The sequence below is a fragment of the Rhineura floridana genome, chromosome 4 (assembly GCF_030035675.1).
Source record: "Rhineura floridana isolate rRhiFlo1 chromosome 4, rRhiFlo1.hap2, whole genome shotgun sequence".
Classification (NCBI taxonomy): domain Eukaryota; kingdom Metazoa; phylum Chordata; class Lepidosauria; order Squamata; family Rhineuridae; genus Rhineura; species Rhineura floridana.
Genome location: NC_084483.1, coordinates 33,572,035 through 33,597,685, shown reverse-complemented (window position 1 = coordinate 33,597,685; position 25,651 = coordinate 33,572,035). Strand labels below are relative to the sequence as shown.

The window sequence follows — 25,651 nt, the reverse complement described above, 5'->3', positions numbered from 1 at the left end:
ATGCTGTTTCTAAACTGATGGAGTCAAATTTTGTTTATCTGCTCTGGTATGCCTCTTTTTGATATTTCTCCCTCATTTGTTGTCCTAAAGGGGTCATACATCTTATTTGCTCTTGTTTGATAGAGGATAAGGAATTTGTTCACAGAAGGGAAATACACTCCATCCGAAAGTGTCTTCAGTGTTTTCTGAGCTGGCTCCACAACTGTCTGTGGATATGCCTAGAAGGCATCTATAGGCTGAGAAGGAAACATATCTGTGAATCTAGTAATTTCCTGAGTAGCCTTTTTGACTTCTGTTTCATATTTGTGACAAGCTAGTGAAATGTCTGTGGGGCATAAATAGGACACCGTTTATTGATTTTGTTTAAAAAGTTGCTTTCATGGCTCCAACTTGCTGCCTCCATGGCTTTGTGTATATTGCTCATATTGAAAAAATGGAAATGGACTGCCTTCAAGTCAATCCTGACCTATGGGCGACCCTATAAATAGGGTTTTCATGGCAAGCGGTATTCAGAGGGGGTTTACCATTGCCTTCCTCTGAGGCCGAGAGGCAGTGACTGGCCCGAGGTCACGCAGTCAGCTTCATGGCTGTGTGGGGATTCAAACCCTGGTCTCCCAGGTCGTAGTCCAACACCTTAACCACTACACCCCACTGGCTCTCCATTGCTCATATTAGAGACTGGCTTTTTAGAACCATTTGTCTAACCTTGGACGTAATATAGGTACTCTCTCCCCTCTGGATGCAAGTATACCAGTGTAGAAAGGTAGGGAAGGTAGTTTGGATACCGAATGGGAAGCTATCAAATGGTCTTTGTTCATCAGAGTGAGAGGACTTCCTCTTAAAAGCTTTTCAGGAAACCTTTAGTAAATGCACTTTCCGTATATCTTAAAATCAGTGACAACCATTAACTGAGAACACGTTGCAGCATTCTGTAAGAGGCATTGAGACCCTATCACAGTTTGTTTTGTCATGTTATGATTCATGTTATGATTCAGCCTACAAATTTGTTCACAAGAAAAAAATTCATAAACCACTCAATCTTACAAACCTATTAATACAGTTTAAAAAACAAAAGAAAGGCAGTAGCAATAAAGTAGCCAACAGCATGTACAAATTTGCAGTCTTTGCAGACCAAAACCAATGATTAAAACGGATGGGGAACCAATGGCCCTCCAGATGTTGTTGGACCTTCCCAGCCAGCATGGCCAATGGTCAGGGATAGTGGGAGTTGTAGTCCAGCAACATCCTGGAGGGCCACAGGTATACCACTTCTGCATTAGAATAAAATCCTTGATGAAAAGAATGGTTTTAGCCCGATACTTGAATGATCCTCATGTGGATACCACCTGCAGTTGCCCAGGGAGAATTCCATTGTTGCAATTTGCAGAGGGTCAGCCATGTTAGTGTGTTGCATGAAAAATGAGAAAGATTCTTGTGACACCTTAAAGACCATGCCTGCTACCTCAGGATTACATTCTATGCATCTGATGAGGTGAATTCTCATCCATGAAGGTTTGTGCCATAATGGTGACACAAGACTCTTTCTTGGTTTTTTTTTCCTAGGGAGGGCATTCCATAAATTTAGCACCCTCCCTGTTCCCATAGTTTTCTTATCATTCTCCCCCAGAAGGCCTCCTTATTTTCCTATTTACTCCTCATCTCTTGAGGAAGCTCTGGAGTGTAAACAGTAGCATGGCTCTTGTCTTGCTATATTTTTCCCCATTGCAGAGGGCTACATTTGCACAGCTTATCTCCGCACTTGCTTCTAGGAAGTAAATTTAGGACAACATTAGGAAGCAGGATGGGAAAAGATTGGGGATTCATTCAGTTTTTCTGCATGAAAAGAATCATAGGCAGAACCTGTCAGTCAGAACCAAATACTGCCCTATATGCTAATCGTGAACACATTCTCCAAGTGTGGATTCTTATGAAGCCGAAATGGCACCATCCACACATAAGAGAAAGGTATTAACAGGCTTTGGGGAACCTGTAGGTTTATTATTATTATTATTTATTAAATTTATACCCCGCCTGATGGCCAAAAGGCCCTCAAGGCGGCTTACAAAAAACCCCATGAATATAACAATACATCAATAGAATGTTTGCAGAAGTGCAAAAAATGAGGTCTTGATTATGCATCCAATGGGCATGGAATGCTAACTGTCTGTTGAGAGGAGAAAAATGGAAAACCAGGGAGGAAATAATGAAGTATCCTGGAAAAGGTATGACTGGCTGTCACCCTGAACTGGAGCACTTCACACTGCAACATTTTGCTGCAAGTCCCACTTGTTTTTATTGAAATTCTTTGCCCTGCTCTTTCTGCTCAGTACAGATCCACTTCATAGTTTTGGAGGGGAAGAGATGTTGTGCTGGAGGACTGGAACTCCATCCAATGAAGTCCTCATGCAGTGACAACTCCACCCTCCATTGGTTCCCTTCCTGTCCTTGGTCATGCACACAAAGTGGCACTGAATGTGGAAACAGGGGTTTTCAGGTCAGGTTACCTGATCTTTTCATCATCATCATAATCACTGTATAAATTCTGTCCAGCTTTTCCACCTAATGTTGGGTCTACAAGGTAGCTAACTATTGCAAAAATAGCAATAAAATAATTAACATTTAATAATATGAAATAAGTACAAACTTGAACATGATAGAGCAGCAGAAGCTCAGAAACCTATCGGGAGCCAGTGGTTGTTTCAATATAGGCAAGATATTTTTATTTTATTTTTAATTAAATTTCTATCCTGCCTTTCCTCCCAAAGAAGCCCAGGGTGGCAAACAGTCTTTTAACCATCTAGCTGCAGTGTTTTAATAGCAGTCCCAGACTGTGCATACAATCCTTTGGGAGAGTGCAATCCCCTCCAGAGCTGATTGAACACCATATCTCTGGGCAGAAAAAGAACTGTCCCACAGCACCTCTGTCTTGTCAGGACTGAGTTTCAGTTTACTGACATCCAGTCCTTTATTGCTTCCAAACATCAGATCTGTACTCCTTATGGACAACTGTTTATTATTAGTTACAGTACTAGTAGATGTTAAACAGCATGGCAGAGAAAACTGAGCCCTGTGGAATCCTACAAGATAAACCCCATGGGGAGGGGAAACACTCTGAGTACCACCATCTGGCATCTACCTCTGAGCCAAACCACTGCAGTGCAGTACCCCTGATTTCCAAATTGCACAAACAGTGCAGAAGGATATCCTGGTTGATGGTATTAAAAGCCTTGGAGAGATCTGGAAGAACTAGCAGGGTTGCACTTCCCTTGTTCTCCGGACACAGGTTGTTGACCATGGCAACCAAGGCAGTTTCAGTCCCATAACCAATCTGAAAATGTGATTGATACTAGGTATCTATGTAACCTGCCAATATCCAGGATTGCCTAAAGTTAGGCTGCCACTGCATGTTTCTGTCACCTCCTCCAAAATGGCAAATTAGAGACGAGGTCTGTAATTTAAATCAGGTGGATCTAGCAATTGGTGCCCCCTTTCCAACAGTAATCCTTGCCTCCTTTAATAAGACAGGAAAAATCCCTTCCCTCAACAAGGCTTCATCACTGCTACCATAAACAAAGTGACCAGACTCCCACGGCTGGCCTTAAACACCATGAAGTGCAGTGGCTGAGTGTGCAGCTAGTCAGCTAATTTCCCCAAGTGTCATATGAACAAGAATCAACTACTGTACTGAACTTCATTTCAAGCGAGTGCAACCAGTGAAGGCTGTGAGTTGTCTTTGCACACCATGCTGAAGACGGTGAATTTTGGGGCATACTTTCTCCCATTATATGTTGGTTCTTGTATGTTGCCATTTAGGGGGGGGAAAGGTGTGGCCTACTCTAGCTTTTTAATAGCACCTTGAATGGAATTGGCAGAGTCAGCTTCTCAGAACATGGAGATAACTGTAATCATCTTTTAATGGCTACATATCAAATATCTGTGAAAAGCACAGCAACTAGCAGTGGGGAAGGGCTATAGCTCTGTGGCAGAACATCTGCCTTGCATGCAGAAGGTCCCAGGTTCAATCCCCAACATCTCCAGGTAGGGCTGGGAATGTCTCCTGCCTGAAACCCTGCAGAGCAGGTGCCAGTCAGAATATGCAGCACTGAGCTAGATGAACCATCAGTCTGGCTCAGTAAAAGCTTCCTATGCGCCTATGTATCATTCCATGTAAGTTTAAATATCCAGAAAATGGGCTAAATTTGCACACATCTTTGTAATGTCTAAAAGTCAGGGGCAACTATGAAATGCAGTTTATCCATTTCCAACATGTATGACCATTAAGGAGGAGCCCTGCTGGATCTGACCAAAGGCCTATGTAGTCCAGCATCATGTTTCCCATAGTGGCTAATCAGATGCCCCTAAAAAGCCTGTGTTCAGGACATGAGGGCAGTGGCCTTCTACCGGGGTTATTTCCTAGCAACTAGTATTCATAGACATTCTCCCTGTGATCCTGGAGCTAGCATATAGCCATCATGGCTAGTAGCCATTGACAGCCTTGTCGTCCATGAAATCACCTAATTCCCTTTTAAGCTGTCAAAGCTGATGGTCAGCCCCACATTCTGGCATTGTATGTTCAGACATTTGTAAAACCTGAGCAGGGCAATGGAGCATTGGAAGTTGACATGTAGAGGACCACATGTAAAAATAAAGGGCTTAGTCATTTTGTCCCATTTTCCCTGCTGCCTTTGGCCTCCTCCCTCCAAATGTCACAGCACCAAGAGGGGTAATACAGTCTCTCAGATGTGGTCCAGCAGAGTCAGCCAAATGTAATTAACTATAGACCACTGAACACTCATCAGACATAACAACCTTTGGTCACTATTGATGAAGGCTGGTTTTGAACTGATGACCTAGAGGTGAAAGGCCTTTATCTGTCAGACTACAAATATTGATCTCTAGCCATCTCATGGGCTCAGCCTTATGACAGAGATGAATTGGAACACCTTCTGGTTGGCCTGGCACCCCTGACCTTTGCCTTATCTACAATGTATATGGAAAACCTGTTTTATTTAGTTTGCTTACAAAATGAGCAGTTCTCCCTATTATGTGCTAGGTCCAGATGTTTTTGTACAACTGAGGCATTACACAGAACAAGCATCTACTTATTGAATTACTGGTATGATTAATGTGGTGTTTTGATCCCTGTGCTTGCTGTAATATCATAGTATAGTAGCGGTGCCCCAAACTCTCACCCATGAAAAATTTAAAGATGAAAGGGTGTATATCTGTAAGTTTCACACACACACTGCTTTTACATACTGTTTCACTGCCTGTTTCCCCTCCCCCGCTATACAGGTCCAGTGCAATTTTCTTTAAAACCAGGGGCTTCTTCCTCAGACAGTCATGAATCATGTCGTCAACACAATGACATGATGTGATGCATCCAGTCAGAACTGGCTACATGACCATCTCACAAAGCCAAATCAGTGAAGTAAGAAAGCATAGCTCTCGCTCTGAATAAATTTCCTGATGACACCATATAACCAATCAAATGTGGCTGCAGGATGATGTCACAAAGCCCAGTAAGGGCGAGTGCAGTGTTTCCTGCCATTACCCTGAATTTCGGCCTCCCAAAACAACTGCCAAAATGAGATACGTGTGCGTTTCATGAGGGTGATGTTTTTCATGAAATGTGCTTCCCCATCCTACATTGACTCAGTCCTAAGTAAGATGCCCACCAAATGGCAGGAATGTTTGAAATGTGCAACTTAGTTCTGCTCTCCTTTAGTTTTTTAAAGTGCTATATGTACTTTTATATGTTTATTCTTCTCCTTATAAATATTTATTTATTTATTTATTGTACTTATATACCGCCCCATAGCCGAAGCTCTCTAGAAAATGAAACTTGCAAAACTATACCAAGGATTGCTGGGACAGGAGGGGGGATGTTCTTAGTGATATCACTAGAGTGCTAGCTAATCAGTACTGTATACAGCCAGCTTCTACTGCAAACTTGCTTTCAGAACCACTCAACCTGCTATAAGCGGGAGCTATTGAATGGATGAAAAAATGTATTTAGTTGTAATGTCATAATATCTTGCTTTAAAAGACCCGTTTATTTTGGATCACTCTACCTAGACACTTCCCGGCATGGAAATAATTTCAAAGCACCCATAAGTTCAAATTCTAGTTAATGGATGGTAGGTTCAGTAGTTAGAATGCAGGTGAGACACTTTGCTTGCTAATGTTGTGCCACCAAGAAATTGTGGCATAGCAGTGTTAGCCACAGGGCCAAATCATTGTTCAGAGTTTTGACAACGGTGGGGCAGGTAATACTGAATATAGTCATTTTATCATTCCAGATGAATTAGATATGAATCCAGAACCCTAAATTTCTTAGATTAAAAGAGTTGACTTCTTCAAATGTTGGTTCTGGCCATTGTTTCTCTAGCAAAGGAAAGTTAGTCCCCCAACAGCTCAGCTTGGGGATATTTTTTCACCTCTGTAAACCTTTGCCTATGTTAGTTCAAGCCATTTAAGCATGGGTTTAGACTAGGGTTGCCAGGTTCAGGGCCTGAGACTGATCCTGTATTTTTAGGAGAAGAGAAAGTCAGACAAGTGCAGGTGTTCTTGCAACATTGTAATGGGAAAGACTACAAGGTGGAATTCTCCCTTGCCCCTGCACAACTTTTAAAGGTACAGAAGACCTCTTGGAGGCCGGGACTGGCAACCAAGAGGTTTTCTGTATCTTTAAAAGTTGGGCAGGGGGGAGGGAGAATTCCACCTTGTGGTTTTTCCCATTACAGTGTTGCAAGAACACCTGCACTTGACTGACTTTCTCTTCTCCTAAAAATACAGGATCAGTCTCAGGCCCTGAACCTGGCAGCCCTAGTTAAGACGGTTGTGGGGCCCCTACCATCATGTGCAGAATTTGGCTTTTCACATATTACTGCAAATGTCTGGAAAGCAACATTTAGTGGTGTATCTAAACCTTAATCCTAGTGGGTACACAGGACAGGCACACCATAGGTTGAAGCTGCTGAAAAACATGGGAGCAAGGTTTTTTTATCTAGTTACCACACACTAAAATGTTCCTGTGAACAGCCATTGATTGTTCTGGTCACCACTTATAAAGTCTATAACTTAAGCTTTGTGACCATCCTGTGATATCAATTTGTCATTCCTTCCCATTTCCATCATTCTATTGATCGGTCTATCTGGCATTATTAACAAAGAGAAATGGGATTTCCATCCGTCTCCAAGATGTCATTAAAACCACAAATGAAAGAGATTGGGTCGCTGTTAAATGCAGGCATTTATTTAGAAAGAGCTGACCCTCATGCAATGTTTATGTGTCTTTTTATGTGAGTGAAGAAAAAAAAATTAGATTGAGTACATTCTTTATGGCCCCACCAAACAACCTGAAGTGTGTTATCTGTGTTATTTCACTTATCTCTTTTCCATCTTTGTGTATGTTTATTTCATCAGGTTTCTCTGGCAATTGTGTCGGCTGTGGCAAGAAAGGATTCTGCTACTTTACTGAGTTTTCCAATCACATCAATCTTAAGCTGACTACTCAGCCCAAGAAACAGAAACACTTAAAGTATTATCTGGTGAGGAATGCACAGGGAACTCTTACCAAAGGATCTGCAATCTGCTGGAAGGGGGCAGGTGAGATAATGAGCCTGTCCCATTAGAGATCTGGAATTTCTCTGGCGGTTTAGATATATGACTCCTTAGAAATAAATCTGAGATGGAGGGAATCAATGAAAATTCTTTAAAAGCCCAATAAAAATACTTAAAAAGAAATGTAGGCATCTATTCTAAACCAACCAGCCTGATAAATATTCTTACCTGACCCGCCTTAGTCGATGGGGTGGGGAGCATAAACTCTTGCTCCTGTATACCTACAAAGGAATATGGCTATATGTGTAGGTGATTTTTGCAATCTTCTTCCCTTTTTGAGAAGGATCAGGCAAATTGTCTGTAAGCCCACTCACTTAAGCACTTAGGTGAGTGCCTGAATCTGACCACTGTGGTGCAATGGCTAGCATGTTGGATTTTGATGTGGGAAACTCACATTCATAGTCTTGCTCAGCTGTAAAGATCAGTACATGTCTGCTGTGGGTTTGCAAACATGCATATTTGTTTTACACTTGGTAGAGTTTACAACTGCAAACAATGGGTTGTATCCAATGTTAGTCGTATTCAGGATAAAACCATTGAAATGAATGGACTTGACTAAATTAGATCACTGTTCTTCAACCTTGAGTCCCCAGAGGTTGTTAGAATACAACTCCTCTCATCCACAGACAGTATAGTCAATGGTCAGGGATGATGTGTATTGTAATCCATCAACATCTGGGGACCCAAGGTTGAAGAACACTGAATTAGATCTATTAGTTTTAGTGGGTTTACTCTGAGTAATATCAGATCACGTCCATACCATACATTTAAAATACGTGGCTCCCCCAAAGAACTGTAGTTTGTTATGTGTGCTGGGAATTTAGCTCTGTGAGAGGTAAACTACAATTCCCAGGATTCTTCGGGGAAAGCCATTTGCTTGAAATGTACGGTGTGGATATGACCCCAATTAGATACAACCTAATGGCTTATATGCAAAAAGTTTGAATTGACCTTTATTGGCTAGTCTTGGGCAAAGCCCAGCTTTCCTCGGTCTCATCTACCTCACTCAGTTGTTGTGAATTCTAAAATATTACTCTGAATACTTTGGAGAAAGGTGGGATGCTTACAAGTGGGTGGATTAATGTAAGAAGCAATGATCTGATATAGTTTCCCCCTTTGAACTAACAATATATGTGACTCTGCTTTGTGCTAAAACTGTAGAAGTTCAACTGTTGCCGAATAGGTTTGCAGATATATAGTGAACAGTTCTCACTAGATAAGGAGCATCTTGCTTTTTTTTTTGTTAGAGTTCAGAAGCCAGCAGCCCTCATCCAGCACTTGCTCCAACACATTGTCCCAGCCTTCAGAGAATACAGGCTCCTCAGGAACTGTCATGGAGCCAGCTCTAGCCACACATCCCATAATTCAAGCTGGGATGCATCCGATGGGTAACTAAATCTTCTCATTTAGGATGTCACATTCTGCATTTTTTCTTTCTGTGCACTGCTGGGATCAGCTCCATTCATCACCAGCCAGCTTGGTGGGCTGATGGGAATTGTAGCCCAAAACATCTGGAGGGCACCAACTTGCGGAAGGCTGGCTTGGATAGCTACAGGCAGCTAATCATGATATAAATGGAAGACCAGCCCTGCCAAAGAGTGTCAAAGGCTTATGGCAAAGAGCACATTGGTGATTCATCTAGGTCATTAGTCTACAGATGGTGGGTCGCAAGAGCAGCATGACCACTGTACAGATATACGGTAAAAAAATTAATACATGGGCCCCCAAATCTATGTTTGGATTAAAGGTGGGCCCAAGATTTGAAAAAAGTCAAAAGACTGCTCATGTAGCTGATTCTTTGGTGGGAGCTGAGACGTTGCTTCACCTTCCACTGTTAGAAGCAGCTGTATGAAACAAGTGCCTGGAAATTAAGTACACTGTGAGGCTTCATTCCTGCCAGCACTTTGATTGCCCTCTGCATGTGTATTGTGGATTGCAAGCAATTGCCATTCAGGCACAGGATTAGTGTGAATGAGCATGAGCTCTCTTGTGGAGGTCAGTTATATATGATATAGATGTAGCTTCGGAGAAAGCATCTCTCTGTGTAAGTATACATGGCACAAGGTGAGGCAGGATTAGCTCTTTGGGCTGTGACTGCCTTTACTCTTTTCACTGGCAATCATTTCTGTTGATAAGAGTATGAAGAGCCTTTCTAGATATTATCCATCAGTTATCTTAAATCAACACATCATTTTAAGACTGGAGTCTTATACATACTTACCTGGAATTAAATCCACTTAAACTCAATGGGGTTTACTTCTGAGTAGACAAGTACAGGATTGCACAGCCTGTCAAGGTCAATCAGACTTGCTCTGTTGGATTCTTAAAAGACACGCATAATTAACTCTGAAGGAATAAGTCCCTCTGAGATCAGTGTGACTTGCTCCCAAGTAATTGTGCAGATTTGCTTGCAGCCCAAGAATCTTAATAGCAGAGATGATCATCTGATTATTTTGCAGTGCCCTTTTTAAAAAGAAAAATCCACTCGCTACAGATTTAATTATCAAAAAGAAAATATAACCTATTAATGATGGCACAAAACTAACTGTGCAAACGCCACAATTACAAGATAAAATAACTAGTAGAATGCCACTGGTAATAAAAAAAGTTCCTCCTCTAACTTTTTTTTTTGCAAAGTTCAGCACTCATCACAGTATATGGTGCCAGTGAACTCTGAAACATGAACAAGACTATAGCAGCTTAGAGACTGAAATATTATTATTGTTGTTGTTGTTGTTGTTGTTGTTGTTATTATTATTATTATTATTATTAATAATAATAATAATAATAATAATAAAAGTTATTTCATAGATTTCTTACTTGCCCTTCACTATAAGATCCTAGGGTGGGTTACAACAATGCAAAAATATAATACTAAAATAAGTCAAAACAATTTTACAATCAGAAAAACAGGGTGGATCCTAAAAATATGTATCTCAGGCATTAAGGCCCATTTGAAGAGATTATATGACATGTAACAAGGTGACATAAGCTTTCGTGGAGTAGAGCCCATTTCTTCAGATGCATGCAGACTCTTAACAGGCAACTACAGTTGCCTTTCTGAAATCAGTCTAGTGGCTGGGGTAACAAATGTCCATTGTCCAATGTGATATTGCTAATAGCATTAGTCCAACTCAGGAATGCACACTGAGCTAAAAGCCACAGCCCATTGCATAGAGATGAGATGGCATACTAGATGTCTCCAACTGGTATGCAAAAAGCAATTATTGTTATTCTTTAGCCTTGCTCTGTGTTGTGAATTGACAACATGTGCTCATAGGATAGTATTTTTTTTATTTTATTCTCCGTTGGGCAATGTTATTTGACTGGGCAGTTCAGCTCACATTTAGCAAAGCCCCTGAGCTATGCTAGGTGGCTGTGACAATATTACATAGTTGTTTAGTTGATATATCTCTAGTGAGTTCAACAGAAATGCACCATTGCTTACTGAAAGGGATCCTGAAGGATTGGACTCTGCCATGTACTATCCAGTAAGCTGTGCAACTGTATCTGTGAAATAACATTTTACTCCCTATTTCCTCTCTTTCTCATTGACCCAGCACCTGATCACCTCCCAACGACAGCATGCCTCCCTGTTTACAACGGCAAAGACTCTTCCCAGCAGCACTCAGTCAAAAGCAATGTATCTTCTGTGGCAAGACCATCAGTATTAGGTATCTCATTTTGTTTTGTTTGTTTGTTTTTCTGTGTTTAATATATTTCTACCTTGCCATTTAGGACAAGCCCTGCAAGACAGCTTAACAATACAAATGTTAAAAACAAAACAATTGAACAAACATAATAAAAATGTGAGATAAAAACATATATCTAGCATCAATAAAAACTTTTAAAAAAATGATTTTTATAGAAATTTGTTCTTGTCAAGAACAAAACCTGCTAGACTAATCTCATCTCATTTTTTGATCGGGTAACCTCCCTGGTAGACTGTGGGATCTAGTTTATTTTGCTATAAAAGACTCACAAAATTTACAACAATAGACACTCTCACAATACTAATTGATTAGAAGAATAAACGTATACAAAACTATTAAATCAGAAAAGCTCTTATTACACACACCCTACAGAGCTGTACTGTGTTACTTCCCCCCCCAATGCACAGCTCTGCATTACAAAAGAAAGTATCCCACTCCATCACCAGATATTCCTAATTTCCTTTTTACATAGTTGGTTAATAAACTCCATTTTTCTAGTTCTTCTTGATATTTTTCTCTGTTTAAAACTATTGTCTTATCTAATTTGTATTACGGGTGTTCGTCCAAGCTCTAGTGTACACACATTTCCCTCTTTTATTGTCTTGTGTAATGGAAATATTTATACTGAAGGGCTGTATATATATCATTATTTGATCAATATTTGTACTGCAGTCCCATTGAAACGTCTAGGTAAATAGCTTTAAGTTCAGCTGAACATTTCTGAAACTGATTCCACCGCCACCCCCTGAGAATGATTGTGCCTTCTGGGTTCACAGAAGTCCATACATGTGTTAGTTCTGAACAAACATAACAAGTACATTTTAACATTCTGGGCCTGTCAGAATGGAATCTAGCACTCTCAGTGAAGAGGAACTCTTCCCATGCCATAGATGTTCTATGAACAGAGAACACTGTGCCAGGAACCAAAGTTTCCTATTCATAGTACAAGTACAGGACAATAAACATTAGTGAAATCTTTACTAGACAGCTCTGGCAAAGTGTTTCATTTCTATGTCTCTTCAGCCAGGGGCTAACTTTGCTTCGTGGACAGAACTGAAATACTTGCTTATTTAGGAAATTGATTTCAACCCCCCCCCCAGCTGTCAGATTTACTGGTATGTGTTGTTTTTACACAGGTCAGCCTGAGACCCTGACAGGAAATTTACAGTGCTTGTGTTTTAGTGACCCCTGGGCTTTCTCTTTGGATTTGCTAGAAAAAGATAAATGAATAGCTCAACTGTAGCACAAATGGTGTATGCTGCCATCGTGTGGTAAAATTGTAATATAAATAAAACAGACACTTCGTAATGCTTCGCGTACGGTTGCAAGCCTATACCTATTGAGGACCAAACTAGTCATGGAAGGTCCGTGATCTCCTGGTTTTGTTGGAAATTAACTAATTTGCAGTTCCACAAGGCTGCTTTGAAGACCAGAGAAGTGGAGAATGGGTGTTTCTCCATTTCCCCAGTGTAAATAGTCCTCTGCCTTTGAGTTGGAGGATATGTACCTGCATGGAGTGGGGACAGACTATGCAATGATACCACATTATACTTTATTTGCAAAAAGTAGCCTTAGGGGGATGCAAGTTTAAATGAAGAAATGGCTGGTGCGAGTACTGAAGGAGAAATGATTTGCAGAAAGTATCCTCAAATAAGCATCAAGTAAGGTTGGACTATTGCAGTAAATGTGTTCACAATGTAAGCAGTTCCTCTTGTCCAAGAAGTAGACAGATCATATAAGTGCACAGCAGACATCTAATCTAAAAGGATTTTATTGCTATCTGGTGCAGCATTTGACATGCTACGTTGCTTTTTCAAATACCACTGTTCTGTTCTCAGTTTGTTTGAGGGCAGAACTGAGCAGTATGAACAACACAGACCTGTCACTGAAAAGAATGGATCCATGTCTTGTTCTTCCTCATAATGTCCAGGGGACCCAGTGCATGATTTAATATTACTCCTGGTTCGTTGTAACTTCTAGTTCTTCCCTAGTATTTGCTGTGGATTTATGCTGTTTTCTCCACTGATTTTTGTTGGTGATGCAATGTGCCATTTTAACCTTTGAAAAACTGATTATTTATTTATTTATTTATTAGATTTATATCCCACCCTTTCTCCCCCCTTTCTCCAGTAGAAGCCCAGAGTGGCAAACAAAAGCACTAAAAACACTTCAACACATCATAAAAACAGACTTTAAAATATATTAAAACAAAATAAGATGTTAAACAAAACATCTTTAAAAACATTTTTAAAAGCTTTAAAAACATCTATTTTTTAAAAAAAAGAAGATTTAAAAACATATTAAAAGCAATTCCAACACAGATGCAGACTGGGATAAGGTCTCTACTTAAAAGGCTTGTTGAAAGAGGAAGGTCTAAAGTGTTGGCGTGTGCGTGTATAGGTCATACAAGGATGGAATCCAAGAGTCGCATAGAACAGGAATAAGCCAGGCCAGGCAAGTTTCTTGTAAGAGTCTTTACTAGGCAAAGACATTAGACACAGTTCTCTTCACAGACAGCTTTTCCCCCCACACTGAGCTTTTCCAAGCATCCCACCTTATCAGGCTTCCCAGCCAGCTGCTGACCTTGGCAAACCTGGCACTCTGTTCTCACAGCTTAACCCTTCTGCTTCAGGTTTCACTCTCTTTGCTAAAAAACCCTGTCTGTGAGTCTCACAGCCTGCTTCACTGACCAACAGCCCCCACCTGAGACTCACAGATTACAAAACTTCATTGTTCATTATTACATTTCTACAATATTAACTTTTCATTACAATATATATCAGTACGTGGTTTGTTTTCTTACAGTTTCTATTTACATTTTCAGTTCAGTTCTTGTCTCTTTATTTCTTTATTCACACAGGTTTTACGGAGTCATTTTTGTTCACTTTTATTTGATAATACATTTATATTTCATTCCTCAACACAAAACTTCCACATGAGATCCATTGTTTCTTTATCTATTGGTCCTTCTTTTTCCCATTCTACTGGATATTTATCTGTTTCATTATTCTGTTGTGTAACATTAAATGTGAATCTCTGAGGTGGTTGACCTTTCGTTTTTCTTTCTGACCTTCTAACATTATCTATTTCCATTTCTTCCTCACTTTCAATTTTACTTGGACCTGCACCTGTGTCTGCACTTGTACTTGGCATTTCTGTATCTTGCATTGCCATGTCTTCACCTCTCAGCCTTTTTACAGTACGTTTGCCACCGTGTATTAGACCAGTCAATGCAGTTCTTAATGGAATTTGCTGCCCAAAAGGAACATCTGCTGCTTCCTGCTTGCTTGCACTATCTAGGAGAACTGTTTGACTGTCTCTCCAAGGTTTATCTATCACCTTTATGCTTCTGCTTAACACTACTTGTTGTTTCTCAGGCAACCAAACTCTATAATATGAATTCTGAAATCCCAAAATGCGTCCTGCCTGAGCTCTTGAGCCTAATTTACCATGCCTTTTCTGTTTTGCAACATGTACCCAGCATTTTGCCCCAAAACGTTCTATGTGTTTCACCCTGGGCTTTCTTCCAGTCAGTTTCTCATAGGGAGACATGCCTATTGTTCTGTGCATAAGGCGGTTCTGAATATAAACAGTGTACAGAATACATTCACCCCAATAAGTGTTATTCATATCAGCATCTGCTAGCATGGCTCTCATTGAATCCTGCAATGACCGGTTCCTCCTCTCTGCAGTTCCGTTGGAGGATGGGCTGAAGGGAGCAGTGAGACTCTGTATTATTCCCTTCTTTTCTAAATATGTTTTAAATGAATTACTGGTAAATTCCCCACCTTGATCTGATTTGATATTTTTGATAACAACCCCATATTGTGTCTCTGTCCTCTGTATAAATGCCTTCAATTTCTCTTCTGCTTCACTTTTCTTTTTCAATAAGAACACATGTGTAAATCTGGAGAAATCATCCACAATCACTAAATAAAACCTTGCTCCACCTTTTGAGCACTGGAAAGGTCCAGCCAAATCCACATGTATGAGCTGATAGGGTTCAGTAGTCGTGCTTTCACAGCTCTTATTTACCGGAGTCACAGTCATTTTTGTTTTATAGCATACCTCACATTCATCCACATGCTCACAATGTGTTAATTTGAAATCTTGACTATGCTTTGGGGTGTTTTGTACCTTTTCGAAATGTGTGTGTGCTAATTTTCTGTGCCATTCATGTAAACAATTATCATGTTTATTTTTATTAACTCCTATCCAAGCACACGTGGGTTTATCAAGATTGCACTCAACCATAAACATTTGGTTCTGTAATTTCCCTTGCATGCATATTTCACCATCCTTTCTCACAAAACATCTATCCCCTTCAAATGTAACTTTACAACCTATTTGAGCCAATTTTCTTACTGATAGAATGTTATATTTTAAACCAGAAACCAATAACACATCTGTTAATATAGTTCCCAAATTACTCAACCTGAGCGTGCCTTTTGCAATTGCATCCTGAGTCGATCCGTCAGCCAGATAAAGTTTCTCCTGCGCCGGCTTTGAAGTGTAAAATAAACTAGAGTCTGTGATTAGGCAATTAGACGCTCCACTGTCGAGAAGCCACTTAGAGTTAATGAGTTTATTGTCCTCTTTAGTAACAAAGTTCATGCTTGTTCTCTGACTTCCAAAGTCCCTGTTATTCCTCTTCTTTAAACAATGTCTCTGTACATGTCCACGGGACCCACAAAAATAACATATTTTATTCTCTTGCCTGCTTCTTTGATTCTGTTGTTGTTGTACAGCCACAGTCTCTTTTAACTCTGTTTTCTTCTTCTCTTGTCTTCTACTCCACTCTTGTTGAAGTTTCTGTTCTACAAAGTCCAAATTCAGATGTCCGTCGGGTAAAGTTTCCAGACTAGAGACCAGGACCTCCCATTTTTGATCAAATGAAGATAACAGTATATAGACCATCTGAATGTCACTATGATGCACTCCTCTATCTTGCAACTCAGCATTTAATCTACGTAATTCAGCCAGATGCTCTGTCATAGTCACTTCATCTGTAAAACGCATCTGATAAAGTTTCCGTGCTAAACACAGCCTGCTCCCAGCAGTTTGCTGCACATGAGCAGCTCTTAGCTTCTCCCACATCTGATTAGCTGTCGGCTCATTACTCACCAGCAACAGTTGAGAATCAGACAGCCCCAGAGTAATAAAAGCCTTCGCTTTCTCATCTTTCTTCAACCACGCTGCTGAAGGAGCTGCCGGAGGGGGGTTTTCTACGACATCATTCAAATCTTCTTTAATCAGAACTGCTCTCATTCTCCATTTCCAGCTGGAGTAGTTTACAGCATTCAGCCTCTCCATCGGCATCCTGGATAACAGGTTTACAGCCATGTTGCCTACTCTTACTTGCCTCTTTCTTGCACTTTGTTTCTCTCTGCACCAACGTCACGTCAACACTCTCGAACCCGCTACCTTGTATGATAAGCTGGGCCCATAACCCCTGTTGGCGTGTGCGTGTATAGGTCATACAAGGATGGAATCCAAGAGTCGCATAGAACAGGAATAAGCCAGGCCAGGCAAGTTTCTTGTAAGAGTCTTTACTAGGCAAAGACATTAGACATAGTTCTCTTCACAGACAGCTTTTCCCACCACACTGAGCTTTTCCAAGCATCCCACCTTATCAGGCTTCCCAGCCAGCTGCTGACCTTGGCAAACCTGGCACTCTGTTCTCACAGCTTAACCCTTCTGCTTCAGGTTTCACTCTCTTTGCTAAAAAACCCTGTCTGTGAGTCTCACAGCCTGCTTCACTGACCAACATAAAGTAGGTGCCGAAAAAATAACAGAGATGGTGCCTGTCTTAATATTTAAAGGGAGGGAATTCCGAAAGATAGGTGCTACAACACTGAAGGTCTGTTTCCTATGTTGTGCAGAATGGACCTCCTGATAAGATGGTATCTGCAGGAGGCCCTCACCTGCAGAGCTCAGTGATCAACTGGGTATATAAGGGATAAGATGTTGTAAACTGCCCTATGGGGGCTATGGGGCGGTACACAAATGCAATAAATGAATAAATAAATAAGATGGGTTTTTCAGGTATCCTGGTCCCAAGCTGTATAGGGCTTTGTACACCAAAACTACAACTTTGAACTTAGCCCAGTAGCTCATGTTTTATTGCTTGTGTTTTATTGAATGAACATAGGTTTAGTACTATTGATGTTTTTAGAGTGTATTTAGGTTTTACATACCGTCTTGGGCGTGTGGAAAGACAGCATGATTATTTTTTTTTAGATATGTACTTTCCCAAAATGAAAAACATGGGTCATTTTTAAATAGCAGTTTCTGGATTCCTTATGTCATTTAGGCACCCTAACAAACCCAGGTCCTCCTAAAAAACGCCACAAAGGATGGTCACCAGAGTCTCCGTCATCCAATGAAGCCTGGAATTTGCAAGCCAATCCACCGGTCACAAACAGAAATAAAAATGGTAAGTGAAGTTTTTTTTTTAAATTGCCTTGTATTAGATGAGCTGTGGCCATGTCCCGGCTTGCAAATTGGCTGACCAAACGGTTCTGTATAACGTCACTGCAGCCTGATGGAAGGGTTGCTGCTAGGTGACAGTTAAGGAAGAGGCAGCTGGTCTCTCAGCAGAGCAGAAGGAATATTTATTTATTTATTTATTCTATTTCTATGCTGCCTTTTGGCCAAAAGGCCCTCAAGGCGGCTCACAAAAAAATAAAATAAACACAAATACAAAATACACATCAGAAAAAAATACAGTGCACAAAAATTTAAATAACAAAATATTAACATTATTAGGAAAATAAAGTTCTTTAGCTCTGCTTCCCCCTCTGCTACCTGATGGAATGGTTGCTTCCAGGTGACTGTAGAGAGATTGTGGCCAGGTTCACATGGGAGCTAAAATCCATATTGAATATGAAGCTTTTCCCTTCACGATGGTTCCATGGTTCACACACATCCGTCCTCCCTACATTCCAATTTGCTGTTTGCATTCACACACATTTGTGTTTATTACTATCACTGTTTCCTTGTGGCCCCGCCCCCAAATTTACATGTTAACTCCCTCCGGAACATCCCCATCACTAATCAAGAAGGGGAGGGGTTTTCTGTCAATTTCACACTAAGGCAGTAGACAGTGGGGGGTGGAACTGACACCAAATTACTTTTTTTCTGTTGTCAGTTTCATTTCCTCTAGACAAAGCCCTTGTTTGTGAAGAAGAAATGAAATGTTTATAGTGCGCAGTGTATATATTTTTGTGTTTGTGTGTGTGTGCGCACACAACCTCTTTGTGAACGAGACCTTAGTTGCAACAGGGCTCCTGCAGGAGCTTTCCACGGGCTGTGTCCCAGCCGGAAAGTGTTAGATGGGGGGGTCAGGTCAACCCCCCTCTCTTTCCCCTCCAAAAAACCAAGCAGGGCCGCCCTGGCGCATCCCACAGCAAGTCCTGCTCTCTGGGCTGCATCTCTTCCCTCCCCCTTGGTTGCGGGCAGCTTTCACGCTGGCTGTAGGGAAGGCAGCCTTCGCTGGCCGGCAGGACTGCTCACCGTTGCTGCCGCCGCCACCACTGCCTTAAAGGGAAGGGGAGGGGGAGGGGCTGATCGCCCATCTGCGCCCTGAGCACCGGCCCCAAATACCCTGGTGCAGAGTGAAGCGGCTCCTCCTCCTCTTCCCCCAGGCAGAGGGAGGCACAGGGGAGAGTGGCAGCGTAACGCCCCTTCTCTTCCTTCGCTGCCCCCGCCTGGCTCATAAAGTAAAACAGCGAGTAAACAGAGCATATAGCTGGTTTAAAGGACCGAGGGAGGGAACTTGCTGGGGGGGAAGTGGGGGAAAGGAAGACTAGAGCATATGAGATACACTGACGGCCAAGCGGGGGTTCCTCCTCTGCCACTGCTGCCCTCCCGGGGCCACCAAGGAGCATGATGAGGATGGCGCCATATGCCTTAGCATAACATACAAAAATATGTGTTGAGAGAAAAGTAAAAATGGCAGGTAAACTGAGCGCATTGCTGGTTTAAAGGACTGAGGGAGGGATCTTGTTCGGGGTGGGGGAGAAGTGGGGGAAAGGAAGGCTGGAGTGACCAGAAGTTTGTTCATCAGCAGCAGGAAACAAAATGATGTCCATAGACAGTGTACGGGGTGGAGGAAGGGAGGATCTAAAATGGCAAACAACCCGTGCAGCCAAAAACAGCTGAGAAAGCAACCACACAGCAGGCGGGCACCAAAACGGGTGCAGATTTTCAAACCAATTTTGGATTTTTATTGCATTGATTTAATCCGGATTTAAAGGCAATAACAGCTGAATGCACTTGTGTTGGCAAAAACGTCATGCAAACGGTCCAAATTAAAAGGATCTGCAAAAAGCACCAGATCCGCATTAACCCTCCATGTGATTGAGCCCTAAGTTGCCGGGTTGGAAAGAATAGCATTGACAGGAGCAATCAATGCTTAGGCTATGTTGATTGGCCCTTGTTGTCACACAGGGATTAAAAGCAGAAGTGGATCAATGTCCCCACCCCACCTCATAAGCCAGCATTTTTAACAAGTATCTTTCTTGCAGTCATTTATTTCTGGTTAAACACTCTGAATTGATTCACAGATGGAGGAGGAGGAGGGGTGTCCTGTTTACCTCATGCTGCCTTGGCAGGACCAGTGTCTTCTCCAGTGGTGGCCTCTGGAGAGCCAGTTTCAGTTCCTGACAACCTGCTTAAAATATATAAAGCAAAGCCAGTCATATTTAAAGGTAACACATCACACAATGTATAAAAGAAGTTCTTTAAACAAATGTGGCCTCCTTTTTTACCCTATAACATATTTACTCTTGCCTTGGACACAGGGAATCCAATATGTTTTACTTTGTTTCACAGGGCATGGAAACTTCCCTTATCTTTGTGGGAACCTTAATGATGTCATAGTAAGCCCTCTTTTGTCTACATGTTATAAGAATGCACAGTCTCTCTCTAGAGCTTATGAACAATATGGAGCCTCCGCGATACAACCAATTTCAGAGGAAATGCAGCTGTTACTAACAGTCTATTACCTCGTTCAACTTGGTAAGTTTTCCTCCTTCAACCAATATCACATCTCAAAAGATTTTGGTATGAGTAAGCAAATCTGCAAATGGTCAATGAAAAAAGAGGCTTTATAAGTGGATATATTACACTTGGGGTGGGGTTGTTTATGCGCTCATTGTACATGAAGCACAGGATAAGCTGTGTCTTAGAAATATATAGCAGAAATAAGTAAAATAGGTGAGATTATAAATATATTATTCATTCATTTATTTATGAACAAACAGCACTTCTGTGCCACCCAATAACACGAGCAGCTTTACAGATAGTAAAACATTAAAATCGAATAATAATCACACAGTAATAAAAACAAACAAAGCATAATAAAAAATTCAGCATGAAAATTCAGTGTCAGAGAATAAAACAACATAAAGGAAACAAACTTTACCATTCAGAAGCTTAGCTCTATGATAATGAAGATTCAAGAGCTTGTTTGGCATTATGTGACTGAACCTTGAACTTCCCTTTGCAAGCTCCACTTAATTTATTTTAGTTTGACATTGCATTTAAACTTGCAAACTGTGGTTTTCATGTTCCCTACAAACCAGGGGAGAGTAAGGGAGAACATGCAAGAGCCAAGCCATGGTGTGGCATTATATGCCAACTGACCCTTAAGTCTCCATTCAAAGGTTCTGTTGACATTAAAGGCCATGATAATTTTATTTGAAACCTGATATGGGGGAAAGAACTCACCTTTCCAGATTTCTGCATTTGGCAGCTGTGGAGTAGCTGTGAACCCCTTCAGAAGGAAGGGTGAGATAACAATAATAACAATAATATTTTGCAATACAAACTAATTACTGATTTCAGGGATGATTCCATGCATAGGTCACCCTTCTAGATGAGTCCAATGCATGCAAAGGAACAGTGGATGGGGAATCCTTTGCGTAGGGAATGCAGCTTCAACACTTTGCACTTGTATTGGATTTATGAGTGCACATATCAGGAAGTTCATTGTCAGGTTTGATCAACTTTTGGAGGGTGGAAGACTGAATCCAGCCCTCTTCTCTCCACCCCCCCCCCCCCAATGATTGGCCATGCCCCAGGTTGTAATATACCTTGAGCTCACAGTATAGGGTAGAAATGGACAGAATTTCAGTTAAATGTAGTCTACACAATATATTCAGTTTTTCAAGCCACACATAACCTGTTAGCCTCCATCTAATCATACAAATCATATAATTAATATGTGTGATTTTATTGTGCTTTGATATGGTGAACACCATCCCACAATAGGCAGGTGGTACATTTATTTATATTTATTTATTAAAACATTTCTTCACCAGATGAAGGGGAGTGTGCAGAAGTGTGAATAAAATTAATTCCCATGTAAATGCAAATTAAAATAAGCACAGCAAAATACAATAAGACCTTCCCCTCAAAGTTAAAATTAGAGCGGAACATAGTTCCAAAAACCATCTACACTCTGAAATGCTGGGCAAAAAAGAAGGCCTTCAGCTGGTACTGAAAAGCTTGCAGTGTCGGTGCCAGGCAACCCTCCTTAGGTAGGGCATTCCAAAGACCCCACAAAAATGACTTCTCTTTTGTAGAAGCATAGCATACCTCTACTGAAGAAAGTACTTGGAACAGGGCCTCCCCATAAGATCTTAAGACATGGGCAGCCTGGTTTGGGCACAGGCACTCCTTCAGGTATTTGGGCCCCAAGCCTTTTTTTTGATACTTTAAAGGTAAGCAGCAGTACCTTAAATTTGGCTCTGAATAAGCAGCCAATGTAGATATTTCCAGATAGGGGTAATATGAACAACTCTGGTTATATCTCTCAAAATTCTAGCAGTATATGCAGTGAGGCTAGAAATAGTAATTTCCAGGAGGATTTGAAGATAAAAGCGAAATGGGACTTCTAATGAGAAAGATGCAAACCTTGCCAAAACAATAAAAATGCAGGCTTAAATGTGTTTTGCATATTTTACTAACCATTATGTTTTCCTGATATTATCTCTACTACTATGAGTACTAGAATTACCACTTATAATAAAATATAAATGGAACAGTGTGAAGCTCTTGAGTTACAGAATAATGACCTGGGAACTGCATATGTTTTATGGGCTACCTATATTAATAGTTTCACTTGCAATAATATTCTACTCTAAATAAAGACATCTACAAAGGACATAAAGGGCTCTGGAAAGTGGTTTTACCACTTTGCAGAATGTATTTAGCTGACACAAAAATGACACATTAATTCTACTGCATAAGGTGTAATGTTAGGAAAGCCTTTGAAATTACATTTAATTTAGCTGTTTTGCTCAGAAAAGAGCAGGGTGGTAGTTTTGTTAGCAGATTTAAACCCTAATATTTGCCTGCTTTTGATACCATGTTGATGTTTCCACAGCTTCAGACCAAGTGCCTTTGATTGAGGACTTGGAACAGATATTCATGCGTTCATGGCGGGAGTCTCATCTTTCTGAAATTCGTCAGTATCAACAGGCCATTCCACAAGCTTTTCCTCAGGTTCCTGGTCCAATTGCCCCAGTGACATCAGCTCAGCTTCCTTGGCTAGCGGGATTGGCAGCCAGTTCGTGTAATGACAGTGTTCACATCATTGAGTGCAACTATTCTTTAGCTGAGGGGATCTCAGAAATGTTTAAGATGCTCATTGAGGGAAAGCTAGTGAAGACTAACTATGTGGTGATCATATGCACTTGTAGAAACAGAACCATTGATTCTTGCATTGCTGTAACAGGTGAGCTATTAAGGAAAAAAACCTGGGACATTTTATAGTATTTTTGTTACTGAGTGCCCTTATGGTTTTTTGCCCCAGGTAGGGTCAGTTGTTAGCAGACTAAAATGCAGTATATTTTACCTGTTGGCACATAAAAAACAGAAATTTCATATACCTGCTTATGTATTAGGGCACATTTGTGGAAAGGTTTGTTTGGGGATCGAATGTTCTTGAGTGGGCACTAGGACACCACCAAGTGGGTTGTTCTCCACCCACTGCTTGGAAAGGCAGAAAAACATTGTAGCTCCACGTTTCTTCTGGGTAGCCCCTTCCCTGGATCCTCAGTTCAGTTTTTGGCCTTACTTTAAAAGGACACTTTCACTGATACTCTTCTGATGTTTGAACTTTGAATTTCCCTTGAACCTTGTTGGAGTTTGTGAGTGTGAATTTATTTTTTTAGGTTAATTAATTTTTTCTTGTTATATTGTTAATAATTCCAGAAAGACAATATAATACATTAGAAACAAAGAGAACACTATAGAAACAAAACCAGATTATCAAACTTATTCAGAACACTGAAAAACCATATTCAATACTTGTGGGTAAATCATATTCTCTACAGTAATCCACAAATTTACTCCATTTTAAGATAAAAAGGTCTTGACCAAAAATTTGCTCTCTACCTCTAATATAATATGATAAATTTGACATGATTACATAATTCTGTATTTTACTGTACCATTCTGTAATTGTTGGAATCATGGCCAATCCCCATTTCCCTGCATCTAGAATTGTAGTGGCTGTTAATAAATACCATTTCTATATGTTCCTTCTTTATTGAACCCTCTAAATAACTGAGTAGAACTATCTCTGGATGTAATCTCATAACCCAAAAATTTTATTAAATGATCTTTTATCATCTTCCAATATCTTTTGCTAGTCTGCATTACCACCACATATGGAAAAAATCACCCCTCTCTTCCTGATATTTCCAGCATGTGGGTGGGTAATTTTTATTTATCTTATTTATTTTTGCAGGAGTTATATACTACCTGGTCATAATTTTGCAACAATTTTCTCTGAACCCTGAGTTGAAGGAAAATTTATGTGCTAATGTCCATAGATTTTCTCAAATGTCTATTGGTATGTTATCACTACTATTCTGGGCCCATTTAGCCATGTATTCTTTCACCTGTTCTTGTTCTGTGTCATATTTGAGTAGTAAATGATATGTTTTTGCTTATCTGTGTGTACTTGATTTCATTGTCAGTTCCTCAAATTCTATCATTTCTCTTATTTGACCATATTATTGTACTGTAAAACAAATTTGGAATTACTCAAACCATAATAGGTTCCTTCCCTGGGCCTGGTGTATGTCTGCTTCTGTGAGTCTGAATTTTAAGGTGTATGCCTGGGCCTGGGCCTAACGGCCTCAGTAATCTGCTTCTCAAACTGCTACAAATTCTGCAATAGCCGCTGCTATTTCTCTCTGTCTTTACTGCTATTTTAAAGTTGTAAAGTTCTTTCCCTGATTAATTACATTCTGATTATCTGCCTCAAGCCCTAATTAATTGACTTTCCCAAAGAATTAATTAATAGAATAAACCAGCAAAGATACTACTTTTAAACAGGCTAAATGAGTTTTATTACTCAAGCTTTAGATTTCACTCAAAATTGGATTTTCTTATTTCAGAAGGGAATTGAATGTCTAATCTTATTTAGAAACACTTAAAATGGCTCAAGAGAGTAGAGTAGAATAGAGCAACAGGGATAGCCAATGTAGTGCCCTCCTGAACTTATTGGACTACAGCTCCCATAATCTGTGACCATTAGGAATGCAGGCTAGGGCTAATGGGAGTTGGTGTCCAGCAACATCTAGAGGACGCAATGTTGACCGCCTCTGCTATAAACAAGGGCACATTTGGGAAAACTAATTAAATTGCAATCCCAAAGGTTGTGTTTGGTCATTGTTTTCCATATTGTCCTTTGAATCATCTTCCTAACAAAATCTTTGGGGCCATAGTATATGGCGATCCAGATGTTTGTGAGAAAAAGACTAATTCTTTTGTAGATATGTATGTTTGTTCATTATACACACACCCTCTTCCATGGAACTTGGCAACTGACATAAGGTCCCTAGGCAGTCTCCCATCTACACACCAACCAGACCTAGACCTGCTTAGCTTCAGTAATTACTATATCATGTGCCTTTAGGTCACTCCCTATGATTTGGTAACATTTTTATCAGTGGTTAGTTTTATGTGTGTTGTCATTGCATTTTAACTGAATTGCACATAACAGCCCCTTCCCCTCCCCCTTTTTATATCTCTTAGGGAAATACCAAGCAAGAATACTGTCTGAAAGCATGCTCAGTCCAGCGGAATACCAGAAGGAAGTTAGTTATGAACTAGTTACTGGGAAAGTAGAGGCTCTGGGAGCCTTCTTCAGTACTCTCTGCCCAGGTATATAATGGGATCTCTATAAAGAGGCAGTCATTTGAAAGACTTTCTGAGGATGTAGACTTTCTGGCAGGATTATGTACATTGAGACAGGAATCCCACAGCAACATTATTTCCCTGGCAGCCCTTTG

General features: G+C 40.6%; 1 protein-coding gene across 7 annotated transcripts in view; it reads left to right on the top strand.

Moving 5' to 3' along the window:
* GREB1 (growth regulating estrogen receptor binding 1) overlaps window positions 1–25,651 on the top strand; it is a 155,642-nt gene that overhangs the window by 84,457 nt on the left and 45,534 nt on the right. For all 7 annotated transcript variants that reach the window (XM_061622750.1, XM_061622747.1, XM_061622751.1 and 4 more), the window contains 8 exons: window positions 7,429–7,611; window positions 8,874–9,014; window positions 11,187–11,300; window positions 17,653–17,775; window positions 19,907–20,050; window positions 20,175–20,360; window positions 22,732–23,082; window positions 25,395–25,523. In XM_061622750.1, the coding sequence (XP_061478734.1) occupies window positions 7,429–7,611; window positions 8,874–9,014; window positions 11,187–11,300; window positions 17,653–17,775; window positions 19,907–20,050; window positions 20,175–20,360; window positions 22,732–23,082; window positions 25,395–25,523 (1,371 nt within the window). The remainder of the gene's footprint in view (window positions 1–7,428; window positions 7,612–8,873; window positions 9,015–11,186; window positions 11,301–17,652; window positions 17,776–19,906; window positions 20,051–20,174; window positions 20,361–22,731; window positions 23,083–25,394; window positions 25,524–25,651) is intronic.